This window comes from Phyllostomus discolor, chromosome 5 (genome assembly GCF_004126475.2).
Source record: "Phyllostomus discolor isolate MPI-MPIP mPhyDis1 chromosome 5, mPhyDis1.pri.v3, whole genome shotgun sequence".
In the NCBI taxonomy this organism is placed as follows: domain Eukaryota; kingdom Metazoa; phylum Chordata; class Mammalia; order Chiroptera; family Phyllostomidae; genus Phyllostomus; species Phyllostomus discolor.
Genome location: NC_040907.2, coordinates 5,624,464 through 5,637,871, shown reverse-complemented (window position 1 = coordinate 5,637,871; position 13,408 = coordinate 5,624,464). Strand labels below are relative to the sequence as shown.

The following is a 13,408-nucleotide window of genomic DNA, read 5'->3' as shown; positions in this document are numbered from 1 at the left end:
TGATTTGGTTAAAAATTGCCACTTATATATGCACAAGAGACTTGAGCATCTTAAGATTCACAGCATGATAACAAGTGGCAGGGTTCTGAAACACCCGGCTGCTAAGTTCGACTCCATAACCAGAGTTAGGAAGGAGATCCCAGGAAGATCAGAGTGGACTACCCATCCAGCAGCAGGCCCAGCAGACACTGTTTTGTTTGCGGGGAGGACGGACAGCGCAGGAAAGGGAAAGACGACCTCCCTAATATCCATTCACTCATTTTAAATGCATCTAACGAGGGGTTAGTCAGTGCCAGGCACCCTCCTAGGCCCCGGGACCCCACCAGTGAGCAGCCAGAGCAGAGTCGCTGCTAGCCGGGAGGGTGCGGTGCCGTGCAGGCAGGCGCCCCGGCGCACCTCCCCGCCCCTCCCGCGTTCCAGACAACTGCTGTGAAGAGGAGGGACGGTGCCCTGTCGTGCGGGCACACTGAGAGTTTTACTACTTTGTCTTAAGTGTGGTTTCAGTGCAGCTTCCTAAAATAGAATCCTGGGAGCACAGCAGAAGCTCCCCATGTCCTGTCTTGCTAAGCACGTCACGTAAGCGCAGGGCCCGGCGGCTCCTCAGGCGGGTGCCCGTGGCACGGGGCCCTCTGGGAGGGTCCCTGCAGACCACCCCACATGCTCCTGCTTTGTGAGAGGCGCTAATGCTCTGAGCACCTTCTTATCACCAAGGAAAAACTTTTGGCCCCGAGACTGTGGGCATCATTCCCTTATTCATGCGGTTTTCTTGAGAGAGTCTTAAAGGTAAAAACGGACTTGTCAGTAAGACCAGGGGGAAGTGGCCACACGTCGGTGTCCCCATTGGGAAGCGTCCCCGGATGGAAACTACGCCCCTGGGCGGGAAGGAGGGACCGTGCAGGGGCCGTGATGGGCGGCGGCGGCTCTCGGCCTCGATTCCCCTGAGGCCAGGGCCCCTACACAGGGCCGCGGGGCAGGACTCCTACCTTCTTTTGGGTTCTGCTTGAACTGCGCGGACAGGGAGGAAAGAAAGATGACGTCTCTGTCCCGGTCCTTCCAGGAGACACGGAAGATCTTACAGACCAGCTGTAAGGCCTGTTCTTCGGACACCTCGGAACCCGAGGGAGGCTCCTTGGGGGGAAGAAGATGTGGGGTTAACTGCAAGTGGTAGGAGGTCTCACTTAGACTTCAACAGAAATACTTAATTCTGATTTAATTCACTTCAGAGTGGCACGGAACTATTCACCCGCTGGTTTAGGGAAAAATAAACATGTTACTATGCCTTCAGAGTTACAGCTTTTCACAGCGCTGAAGAACCACACAAAATAAAGCATCGAGCTACGTACAGGCCGACTTCCAGCTACCATCAACACGTGTTGCAGGCACTAGCAATGCACAGAACAGGGGCGATGAATTAGCTACACCTGCTCCACCCCACGCCGAAGGAGCCCAAGCCCCCGCCCCCACAAAACCCCAAACATCCTTTTCCTAAACACAGGAACGAAGCTCGATGATAACAATATAGGAAGGCCTCATGTTTTCACAAAGCCTCCAATAGCTGCTGGGCCCCATGCACTGCACCCTTGCTCCCAGCCCCAGGATTCCCCCAGAACGGAACCAGAGGTGGGATGATGCGCTTCTCGCTGAAGCCGAACGCCAACAGGGACAAAAACCCAAATTAGCCCTGAAGGCATTCCTATCACAAACCAAACTGACCCGTGAAAACACGGACTGGGCTGTACTTGCATTGAAAAAGGCCAGCTAGGCCACCCACTTCTCCTCACAATGGAAAAACAATCAGCTCAAAGGGCCCTGCTGGTCTGCCCCCCCCCTCCCCCTCGCAGATCTCCCTGCTGCCACAGGACTCGACAAGTGCGTGCTGTCGCCCGAGCTGAAAACAGGGGCGGGGCCTCCATCTCTCACCAACCTTGTCGCTGAGGCTCCTTTTCTCTCTCCGATCGTTCTCATCGACTTCCATGTTTTCAATTCCCGAATCCACGTCCACCTGGGACATGCTTTAGGTATGAAAGACAGACAGGCATTTTACCGTTTATAAACCCACCCGATGTCCTAACTGCTGGCTGACGGTGTTTTAAAACATCAGTCAGAATCAGTCAGGAAGGCGAAATTCATCACGTTAACTTTTTCCATTAATCTTAAGAGCTCTCCATCTATTAAGATACGAATATTTTGTTATAATCTTACTATTTTCCCCAGGTTGTCACTTTCTCAGCCTCACTTTCATGAAACAATTAGAGCGTATTTTCTACCTGGACTTGGTTAAACGATACACGATCAGTCAGAGCCTGATTACAAAATCGTGTTAGGCACCTGGAGTACTTCCCCCGCATTGACCGAACAATTGTTTCCACGCCTCTCATTCACAAGACCATCGTTTTCACGTCAGTATGAAATCCCCTCTTCCTAGGTCCAATTTTCACATATGTGGGGGTCTCTCTCTAGACACTCACTTTTGTTCCTTTAGGCACTTTGTCCCCAAGCCAAGGCCACTCTGTCCCACTAAAACTTCGCCCTGCGTCTCGATGCCTGATGACAGGTCAAGGCCTCCGCCTGGTTCTTCTGCTTCAGGACAGCCTGGGCCGCCCTGGGCCCCCTGCGTCTGCACACACAGGGAAGAGCCAGCCTGCCAGGGCCCTTAGAAACTCTACCAGGACTCTGACAATGACCTCACTGACTTTAAAGGTCGACGTGGGGAGAAATGACATCATTACGTTACTGAGCCTACAAGGGTACCTCTCCCTAGGATTCAGGCTTTCATGTTTTTTGTTGTTGTTGTTATAAACTTTGTTATTTTTCTCCCTAAGTCTTTCACTTCTCTGGGTAAATTTATAGCTATGTACCATATATTTTTAAATGAAATTGTGAATGGCACCTTTTTAAAAATTCAGTTTTCTAAATTTTCTTGTTGCCAGTACATGGTATTTTAACTGGTTTTAGAAACAGACCTATTTTAAGCAGCTTGTTTATTTTTACTAGGCAGGTAATCATTTTATCTCTGAATAATAAGTGTTTTGTTTCTTCCCTCTGATCCTTCCTGCTTCGCTGCGCAGAGTGGGGTCCCCGTGGTGAACGGCAGCAGAAAGAGTGGCCATCCTGGTCCTTACTCCTGAGTCTAAAGAAAGCGTTTCTAATGTCTTACCACTGACTATGAGTGTTGCTGTAGTTTTTGGTAGCTGTCCTTTACATTAGTCAGAGTAAGGCAGGCTATGCTACGGTCACACATACGCTCTGAAATCTTAGAGGCTTAACTCTACGAGGGTTCGTTTCTTGCTTACGCAAAGTCTGGTGAGAGTGAAGCATCCTTACTCCATCTTTAATCTATGCCATCTGCAATACGCAGCCTCCCAGGTCACTGGAGCAAGAGAAGAGAGGGGCGGAGGAGGGGCGTCGGCTCAACGGCCTTTGCCTAAAAGCGACACACACGTCACTTCCACTCACAGCCTACGGACAGAACCAGCCACGTGACCCCAACCTAACTGCAAAGGAAACTGGAAATGCTGGGGAGCATACAGAATATTTGGTTCACCTTGTCTCTGCCATACTGTCAGTTTAAGGTCATGCATTTTGGTTCCATTTGTTAAGATTTTTCATCATCAACTGATGTTGAAATTTTAGCAAAAGCTGCAACCATTATACAGTTATATGGTTTTTCTCTTTCTCAAGATTATATGACTTTTCTCTTTCATCATACAGTGAATAATACGTATAGATTTTCTAGTGTTACAGCATCCCTGAGATAAACCGGTTGATCCTCTTATATTGTATCGTATCATATCATATCATATATCACATCATATATCACATTATTTTTAACTAAACTTTGAATCGAAGTACAAAAATGCGCATGGATGACCATGTGTTTCCTGAACAGTTTCACAAAGGAAACGTACCAATGTGATTAGCACCTAGATCAAGAAACATAACACTATCAGGCCCGAAGCCCCTCTCACCACCCTTCCCGCGACTGCTGTGCTGGCCCGCAGGAACCACTGTGCTGGGACCTCGCCCTGTGGATGTTTTATCTGTTTGTAAGGTGCTGCGGGATCCTATTTGTCAATATCTTAAGATTTTGCAAATATGTTCATGAGTACGATTACCATGCAACTGATTTTCTTCATCTATCAGGGTGTCCAACCTGTGGCCCACAGGCCGCATGCAGCCCAGGATGGCTGTGAACGTGGCTCAACACAAAATCATAAATTTACTTAAAACATTACGAGATACTTTTGTTGATTACGTGTCACAGTGTATTTGTGTGGCCCAAGACAACTCCTCTTCTTCCAGTGTGTCCTAGACATGCCAAAAGGCTGGACACCCTGGGCCATGATTCTTCTCTGGTTTTGATATTAAGGTCACATTTCATACTGGCCTCATAAACTGAGTTGGGATGTGCTCCTTATTTTTTTTTAATTATCTGGAAAATTTTGCGTAAACCTGGAATGATGAAATTACCTATAAAATCATGTAAGGAAGGTGGTTTCATTGGAAAATTTTAAAATACCAATTCATTTCATGGTGTTTGATTTTTCAGGTTCTCTCTCTCTCCTTGAGTCAATTTTGGAAGAGTTATGTTTTGCTAGGAATTTGATTTTTACGCAATTTAAAGAATGTATTTGCATTTGCGTATTTACATTTTTCATGGACCTCTCCCTTTCAATGACAAACACTACTGACTGCCCGTTCCACGTAGGGCTCGTGCTGGGCGTTTGAGATATCAGTGAGCAAAAAAGACAAAAAAAAAAAAAAATCACCGTGTTATGCAGCTTACATTCCAGGTAGAGATAGAAAAGATAATAAACAATAAACTTGATAAACAAGAAAAGCTATAGTATAATAAGTGCTTTGGGAAAAAAATTAAAGGGAAAAGTGCAGGGCTTTCTCTCTCCGAGATGGGGGAGCCCCACCGAAAAATGTCAGACGGGCAAAAACATCCGGAGGCTGGTCCATGCACACCCGGGGAAGGGCATTCCACAAAAGGGTTTTCATTCCCAGCACCTATTGGCATCCTGTCCCCCTTTTTAAGATATTGCAGCTTTAAATTTCCCTCTAAAGACCACCTCAGTTGCCACACGCAGATAATAATTTGTAATATTTGTTACTGTTCAGTTCTACATATTTTCGAACTGTCATCATGATCTTTTCTTTGAGCTGTATCGAAAAACATGCATGTTTTGTCTCTAAAATTTCCAAATGTCTGAGAGTTTTTTTAAGTTTTTTTTTTTTACTTATATTAATTATCAAACCTAATGTATTGGTGAGTAAACATGACCTGCATGATTCTGACACTTGAAACCTTTTTTGGCCAATGAGTAGTATCAGAAAAAAAAAAAGATGAATTCTCCAAGCGTAGAGTGCAAGGTTCTGTATCTTCCAATTAGCTCAATCCTGTTACTGGTATTGTTTAATTTGTCCATATGCTTCCTGATATTTATTCTCTTTGATCTACCGATAAATGAAACAGACACGTTAAAAAACGTCATTTTGATTGTATCCGTTTCTTCTAGTTCTGTCAATATTTGCTTTAGTACATGCGCTGTTACAGTACTAAGTACACATACTTTGGAAACTGTTATAGCCTACAGATAAACTAACCATTTATCGTTATACAGTGGTTATTTCTAGTAATACTTTGTACCTTAAAGTCTAACTGGTTAATATGCTTACCTCAATTTTCTTTTGTTTAGTATTTGCCTGGTATATCTTTTCCCTTTGTTTTTAAACTTCCTCTAACCTAATGTTTCAGGTATTCCTTCTAAAAACAAGGAAAAAGCTGAGTTCTGTTTTGTTTTCAATCCAACCTATACCTTTTCACTATGATTTACTGTAATTTCTGATATATTTTCATTTCTACCATCTTATTTTGTGCTATTTATTTTTAAAAATTTGTTTTTTCCTTCCCTTTCTTTGAATTAACTCCACCCCCCCACCCCCACCTCCCAGTTCTGTATTTTTCTTTTACTGGTTTGGAAGATAAACTCGATTCCCATTCTTTTAGTGGCTCCCCTTGAAATTTCATCTAGTATTCCTAACTCAGAATATAAAGACTAATCAGTATCTTCACCCCCTTCTCAAGTACACGAGGGCCTGAGCACTTGTGTGGATCAGCCCGGCAGCTCCTGGCCCACCCACTGCTGCGGTCCGGCGCCATCTGACTTCTGTAACCCCCATGGTATTTTCTACACTGTTATTATCCTCTTTACACCATCAGTGTTTGTGCAGATTTTACCACGTTTATTCTTTTCTTCGCTCATCCTTCCTTCTTGCATCTCAGACGTAAGTCCTGAGATCATTTTCCTTCTTACCTACATCTGTCTAAAGTTGGGGTTCTTTCAGTGGCAGGCTATGAGGTTGTGTTTGGTCAGTCGGTTGTTTTTCAAATCTATACATGCCTGTATTTCACCCTTGCTCTTAACAGGCAGTTCCACAGGGGCACATGATTCCCAGCTGGCGGTTTCTTTCAGTATTTAATGCTATTGCTCCACCCTCCTCCGGCTTCCATCACCGAGACACCTAAGTGGTGCTCTTTTGTAAGTCATCTCCTTCCTGTCTGGCTGCGTCCGAGGTCTTCATCTTCGGTATTCTGTGATTTCACTAAACGGCGTCTAGATATGAGTTTCTTTTTGTTTCACCTACTTGTGAGCTGCTGGACCTCCCGAACCTGAAGATTTACATCATTTATGAGCTCTAGAAAAATTTTCAGCCACTTGCTTTTTTTTTTTTATCAATTAGAGCTGACATGCAGTATTGTTTTGTATTTCTGTCATTTACCTTTTTGATACTGGCTCACCAACCAGTGCGGGAAGAAACGTGCAGTAAGGAGAGCAGGGAGGAGTCTCTCCAAGTCCCTCTGGTCTCTCCTCTTGATGTTTCTATTCAATGTGCATTGAACCTGTATCTTCTGTATCTCTATCATCTTTTTCATCTTTTTTCTTTGTGGTGTGCTCTGGGTAATTTCTTCAACTCTGTCTTTCCACCTCTTAATTCTCTCTTCAGCTCTAATTCTCTGCTTAACTCCTTTCAACTGAAATTATCTTTTCTAGAAATTGTATTGGGTTCTTTTTCAAATGTCCCCAGTTGGTTTTTACAGTCCCTTGCCCCTTCTGTTTTCAATTTCTTTTTTAATTTATTTAAATATGCATACTTTCTATTCTGTATTGATAATCCCCAAACCCTAACATTTCCGGTTAGAATAACCCTGCTGTTACTCGTTCTGCTGACTGTTAATCGTGGTGGCTTTTTTCTACCGAGGTGTGTGAGTCTTGACCATGAGCTCATACTTCTTGGAAATTTTTCTGAGGAAGTTTTCTGAAGATATGCTGTTTTATGTTCTTTTGCCAGATGCCTGGGTTCACTGTCTATAACAATTCTTAGCTTGGGGCTTTTCAGACTATACCAATAGTGTTAATTCAGGTGCGAAATCCGTATGAAAGTTACCTGTTAGCCAGGAAATCAGAGTTGAGTTGATTTTTTTCAAAAACATAAGCATCCAGAGCAAAGGTAGCAAGAACACCATTGTTTTTATTCCGTGGGGTTCATGTTCTCCTACTTGCTCTTCCCCTGAGAGTGCAGTCCATCCTGCGTGCTCACCTAATAAGTGTGATCTCTGCTGGCTCCTCCCCTCAGCCCCACCGAGAAGTGAAGCTCCACTCCAAACAGTATCTGCCCGGCCCATTGACATAAACAGAGAGGCAGCTGGAGGGCAGAGGTGATGGTCTGGGGTTGGGGGTGTGGCTTGTCCACGGAATAGAGAGGTCAACACCTCGGCCGCTCTGTCACGTGTCCGTGGCACACCACAGCAGCAGAAGGCTTTGCTCTAGGACACCTGGATCCTTCCACAGCCCTTAGGGTGTTTGGCTCACTTGTCTATACCCTTCCAGACAAGTGAAAATGAACATTTAAAATTTTCACTGGTCAGTAAACTTTGAAGAAATATTTAGGGGCCAACAGATGATGCCAACTATGTATTCATAAAGACATTAAAAAACTGAACGCCTTTTTTTTTTTAACCACCTCCACCATTATTTCACAAAAGACATCTCAGCAGCAGGAACATACAAAGGTATACAGAACACGCAGGCGCAAAGCGAAGACCTTGAAACGCATTGAATCTGCCGTGATTTGCTGTGGACCAGGCCCACGGAGGAGAGACTCATGCAAGCAGCTCTCTCCCTGGCTACAGATAAAACAGCGCACTGGAAAATCGGCTTACTTTACCTTTTCTCACAAGAGACGCCATCGATGTCCATGCTCTGGGAACGCGAGAGAGACTGGGACTGTGTTTCAAGGCTATTGGATGGTGAGCTGCTGAGAGAGCTGACTCCTTCGCTGCTCTGGCTTCGATGGGCTACTCCTGGTCAGAAAAGACATGGAAGACGGAGGCTCATGTGAAAGAACGCTGCGGCTGTTTATAATGACAGCAGTAAACGTGCCCAGTGGGTACGCGTGCCATTGTCACAGGCAGCAACTAGACAGTTTCTATCAGAAGATCACGCTAAGTGCAAAAGTAGCATTAAAATCATAGGAACACTGGTGAGAAATCATAATTTATCAACATAGGTCTTATGAGGTCAGGAGTGGAGCCACATCTAGTATCTAAAACTGATTCCTCATCACCTTCTCTTTTACCAATTTAAACGATGATCCTGGAATACATATCAGCCTCTGTAACAGGCCAGAAAAATCCTTGAAACTGTACCGAAAATAAGATACATTAATGAGTGTGTACAGAGACATAACATCATAGATGGAGAGACATGTGACAAAGCAAATGTACTCAAAGGGTAATGGTAGAACGTAGATGGTAGATATGTAGACATTCTATAAACTGCAAAACTTTTTCAGCTCTGCAGTATGGTTAAAAATTTCATAATAAAAGGCTGAAAACATGCAAACAGACCCATCTAAGCTACGTCATATAGATCATCAGTCCACTCACGGAGTGAACTCAGTGTCCGCAAAAGCTGGCGAAATGGAAAACCCGGCGCCGTCCTGGCACTCAGCGAGCTCACGGGACGTGGGCCGCGGCCGAGTGCAGACTCACGAGAGTTCTCTTGGAGGCCTTTACAGCCACGCTTTTCACAGACTCGAAACACTTTAACTGCATGAACATCCAGACATTTACATCTGTTTCTAAAATTGTGTTCTGATGTTGCGGAAAGGAAAACGAGACTTGTGTTTTTAAAAACCAAAGACAAAACCGCGTGCGTTCCCAGCTGCAGCTGAAGCTACCCGGAGGGTAACATTTCCGCCCCCCAGCACCCGGGAAAGTGACCCCGCCGACCTCCAATGTCTCTTCGCTGAAGAACGTCACAAAACGGGTACCCACTCCCGGGAGCGGGTTCCAACACGTACCGGTTTATTAAAACTTCTGTACTCATGAAGGAAAAGAAAGTAAATAAAAAAAAACTTTGAAGAGAAAAAAAAAAAAGAAACTAAATTCTCAGTATTTCTAAGTAGATTCAAATGACACACAGAAAACATGTACCATAGGGAAAACCCCGAAGAAGCCCGTGGAAGGCGGTAAAACTTCACATTGATTTTGAAAGTGCAACTCGAAGCAGGTTTCCCATAAATACTTACTGAACGATCAGAAAACAGAGTGCAATAATGTCCTCAGGAGAACATTAGTTCACCTATCGCAGTGAAAGGTCCGAAAACTTTTTAATGAAAAGGAATCAATAATAAAGTTCAACAATTTTCATGGGATGGCAATTAAGCAGTTTACAAATGTCTACCTGATAAAACCAGTTCTAAAATTAAACGGATAATTATAAGAAACTGTTTGATAAACTCTATTTTTAACATAGCACACTACCGCTATTCTGTGTGTAAAACAACCCTATGGTAGTTAACATAGTGTCGGAGCACTCCGCCCAGTCTGACACACCGTGTTTGCAGGATTTCCGTAAGCCTTCAAGGGTGTCACCGGGATTCTCTTCTTCCCGACCTCTCCGTGTGATCCTCACGTTCCGGGTCAAGTGGGACAACCCCCCCCACCCCCAGAATTAAGTAGGTGTAGGTACCAGAGTTCCTCAGGCTCTACAGACCACGTGACCCTCTCTTTCTGAAACCTAAAACCCAGATGCTCTCTCTGATTTTATTTAGAATCAATAGGAATTAAGTGTCATGAGTAAAAACAAATCAAAGCGCTTGTACAAAGCACCACTTTGTTCTCAAACCACACGCACGCGCTCTGTGCCACCCTCTCCCACCCTCACTGGAGGAACCACTGTCCGGGAGCCGGGCTGAAGCAGGCCCCTCCCCCTCCTTGTCCGTAAAACCGCGCAGCCGAGAAGCAGGACGCAGACAAAACTCGCATCCTCTTTTAGAAGAGGAGTCAAATCTCTTCATATCGAGCTAAAAACAAATTCTTAAGTGAGGGTGTATGTTACAAAGAATGGACAAAGTATGCTTAATAAAACATGAATTACAACTTTTGGGATGGCGGCTTTCCAAACGTCTATGACTAATAGGAGCCTGTTCAAGGTACATTGTGCTTTCCGTGTGGGAAGGCCAGAATTTTTTTTTAAAAAGTAAAGATTTTTTTTCTGCAAGACTTTCCTCCCAGCACTGAAGTATTTCCTGAATGATATCCCTTTCGGAGCTGAAGCAGACCGATGCCTATTCTATTGTTCAGCGGCAACGCTGGCCTCTCACCGTGGTTCACACGCCGGCACACACGCACACACGCCCTTGGACGCTCAGTTCTGGTGTGAAAAGGACGGGAATGCCAAAGCAGGGTCGTAAGACCTTCATCAAGCTATTCTAAAAAGGGGGCAGGGGGGAGACTTCAAAGATCTCGTCCGAGCCTCTTGCTTTCCAGATAAGAAGGCTGAGACTGACAGAGTCGGAGAACCTGAAGACCTTCTGCAGGTCTGAAACACAGAAGAAAGCACGGCCCCTTGACACTGAAGAAAACGCTGCTCCTTCTCCCCGCAAACTGCTGAGCAGCTCCCCCATTGCAGCTACTTAAACCAAAGCTGTGTTGTGTATGCATCCTAAGGTCACAAAAACAGAACTTCAAAAGATACTGTTCTAGAAGGAACTATTCGTTCTACTAATATTCAAAATTCTAAAGCTCTTGAACCATGAACTAAGCCAAAGGGTCAGCACTCATGGAAAATACAGAATATCCCTGCATTTTCTTCGGCCAATTCCAAACCTCACCCCTCAGTGCTGCTTACAATGAACGTAACAGACTAACATATTTGGCCAGCAGCTAAATTCCTGGTGAATGCACTTTGTTCTTGTGGATAAACACAAATAAAATGAAATTTCAGGCCTGTAGAGAAAAACAGGAGTATCTAAAATATTGGGGTACTACGATGGACAACCCAAATTAGAAAACTGCTTTCATCTTCGTGTTTATGCGACAGAGCGCTCCTCTCCGCGGTGTCAAAGCGGGGGCTGCACACATCTGGAGTCACACATCTCCACACATCACACATCTGGGGTCGGGAGACTGTGGCTGCTCCTCGGAGCAATGGCTGCTCCTCAGGCCGGGCAGGGAAACGCAAGAGGAGCCTGGAATATCTCACGGTGCCAGAGAAACACGCTCGGGAGAACCAAAGCATGCGCGTGTCGGCCAGAAAGAGGCGTCAGCCTGAAAAAGCTCCCAGGGGCCAAAGCTGGAATCATTGGGAAAAATAAATAATACCGTTATTTGGGTTATAACTCAAAGTATAAAATAAATACACATGAGTTCATCCTGACCTAAGTGAGGATTAAATAAATAACTGGGGGAAGGGGACGGACACTGCTTACAGAGGAATTTATCCCAGATAATGTATGCGGATGCTCCCCCCGCAGGAAGTACAGCCACAGCTCGAGTGGCTGAACTTAGCAACTGGCTCCAACAGAACCGAGTGGAGACAAGGGAGACCCTAACCTCCGGTGGAAAGACCTGGCGAACACCAGCGTGCCCAGGCGGGGAGGGTCAGCGACACCGGGGATGCCGGGCGGACAGCGTGCACCCCGGAAACGTGAAGGGAGAGGCCCTGTTCTGTGCGATGGTCTCCCCCCCCCCCAGTCTAATCACACGACAAACACAGGACAAAGCCAAATTAAGGGATTTTCTACAAAGGACTCTTCAAAACTGTCGTGACAACAAAAACACAGAAAGACTGAGCCATGTCCCAGACCGAGGGGAGTAGGAGTCGCGCATTCAGTTTAGCGTAACAGGAACAGCCACGGCTCATTTCCTAGTGCTGACAAACGTGCCACGTATTGGCACGTGGGGAAAGTGGGCCAAGGGCATGTGGGAATTCTCTGTGTTACCTTTGTAACTCTTCTACAAATAACAAAAAATTGCGTAACTTTCGGGATAAACCAAAATAAATGTTTATTTTACCAAACGTCTAGGACGAGAACCCTGGTCCCACCATCTCTAGTTACGTGACCTTGGGCAAGTCACTTAACATTTTCACACATGAACTGACCCTACTAGCGTTTGTGCAGCCTCCTGCATAGCCCTACTGTGAGGTCCCACTGAAATAACTAACGCGGAAGTTCATGAACCGAACAGACATACCTGCACGCGTCAGCTAAGGGCGGGACGAGAAACAAGTGCAAAGCCGCGGGTTTGAAGAGCAGATCAGCCTTTGTTAACGCTTGACCTGGCCTGTTCCGTTTTCAGCGTGTCTGAGGCCCAGACACGGACAGAGGCGAACTCACTCTGCCAGCCTTCAGCACCCTTTATCCCCAACCCATCAGGTCAAGTGATCACGCGGGGGGTGATTCCTGGTGATCCACTGGTGCTTCTAGATTTACAATGACACTTGCTTAAAAAAATGCGGAATGAACAAACAATTGTAAATTATACGCTACCTCTTGTAGTACAAAAAAAGTATGTGTGTACAACTGGACTCTGAGTTCCCTAAAGACGGTTACCGCCTCTCAATACCTTTCGTATCTAATACATATCCCACTTAACACACCTGGGACTTGGGGAGGCTTCCCGAATTCAAAGTGGCAGCATCATCAGGGAAGGATGCTGTCAGTGAACCCTGTAACCTGTGGAAACAATAGGGCTTCTTTTTGAAGGAGAAGAAGAATTTTAACACAGAATTAGCAATCAACGGATAGGACAAAGGTGGTAATTTTACTGTCATTCCTGACAGCACTCTTAGCCAAAGACAATCCACTGTATAAAAGACTGGCTCTGATTTTGTTGAAACTCCCACAAACGTACCGCGATGTGATGATGGCGTCTCCTATCGAAACTGCAGGGGGAAACTGAGGCTGAAGGGGCTGGCCCCCTGCAAGCCTTGCGTCCACCAGTGCCAGGCTCGTTTCCCGCCCAGGACCTCTGCGTCTGCTGACCCTGCCATCTGAAGGGCCCCCCCGGCAGAGACCCACGTGGTCTGCTTCCTTGCTTTTTTGTTCAGGCTTC

General features: G+C 45.5%; 1 protein-coding gene across 4 annotated transcripts in view; it reads right to left on the bottom strand.

Annotated features, from left to right (window-relative positions):
- The window catches only part of UBE4B (ubiquitination factor E4B), a 100,893-nt gene that overhangs the window by 52,090 nt on the left and 35,395 nt on the right, over positions 1 to 13,408 (bottom strand). For all 4 annotated transcript variants that reach the window (XM_036025282.1, XM_036025283.1, XM_036025284.1 and 1 more), the window contains exons 3-5: positions 8,233 to 8,368; positions 1,925 to 2,012; positions 984 to 1,128 (exon numbers count right to left, since the gene is read on the bottom strand). In XM_036025282.1, the coding sequence (XP_035881175.1) occupies positions 984 to 1,128; positions 1,925 to 2,012; positions 8,233 to 8,368 (369 nt within the window). The remainder of the gene's footprint in view (positions 1 to 983; positions 1,129 to 1,924; positions 2,013 to 8,232; positions 8,369 to 13,408) is intronic.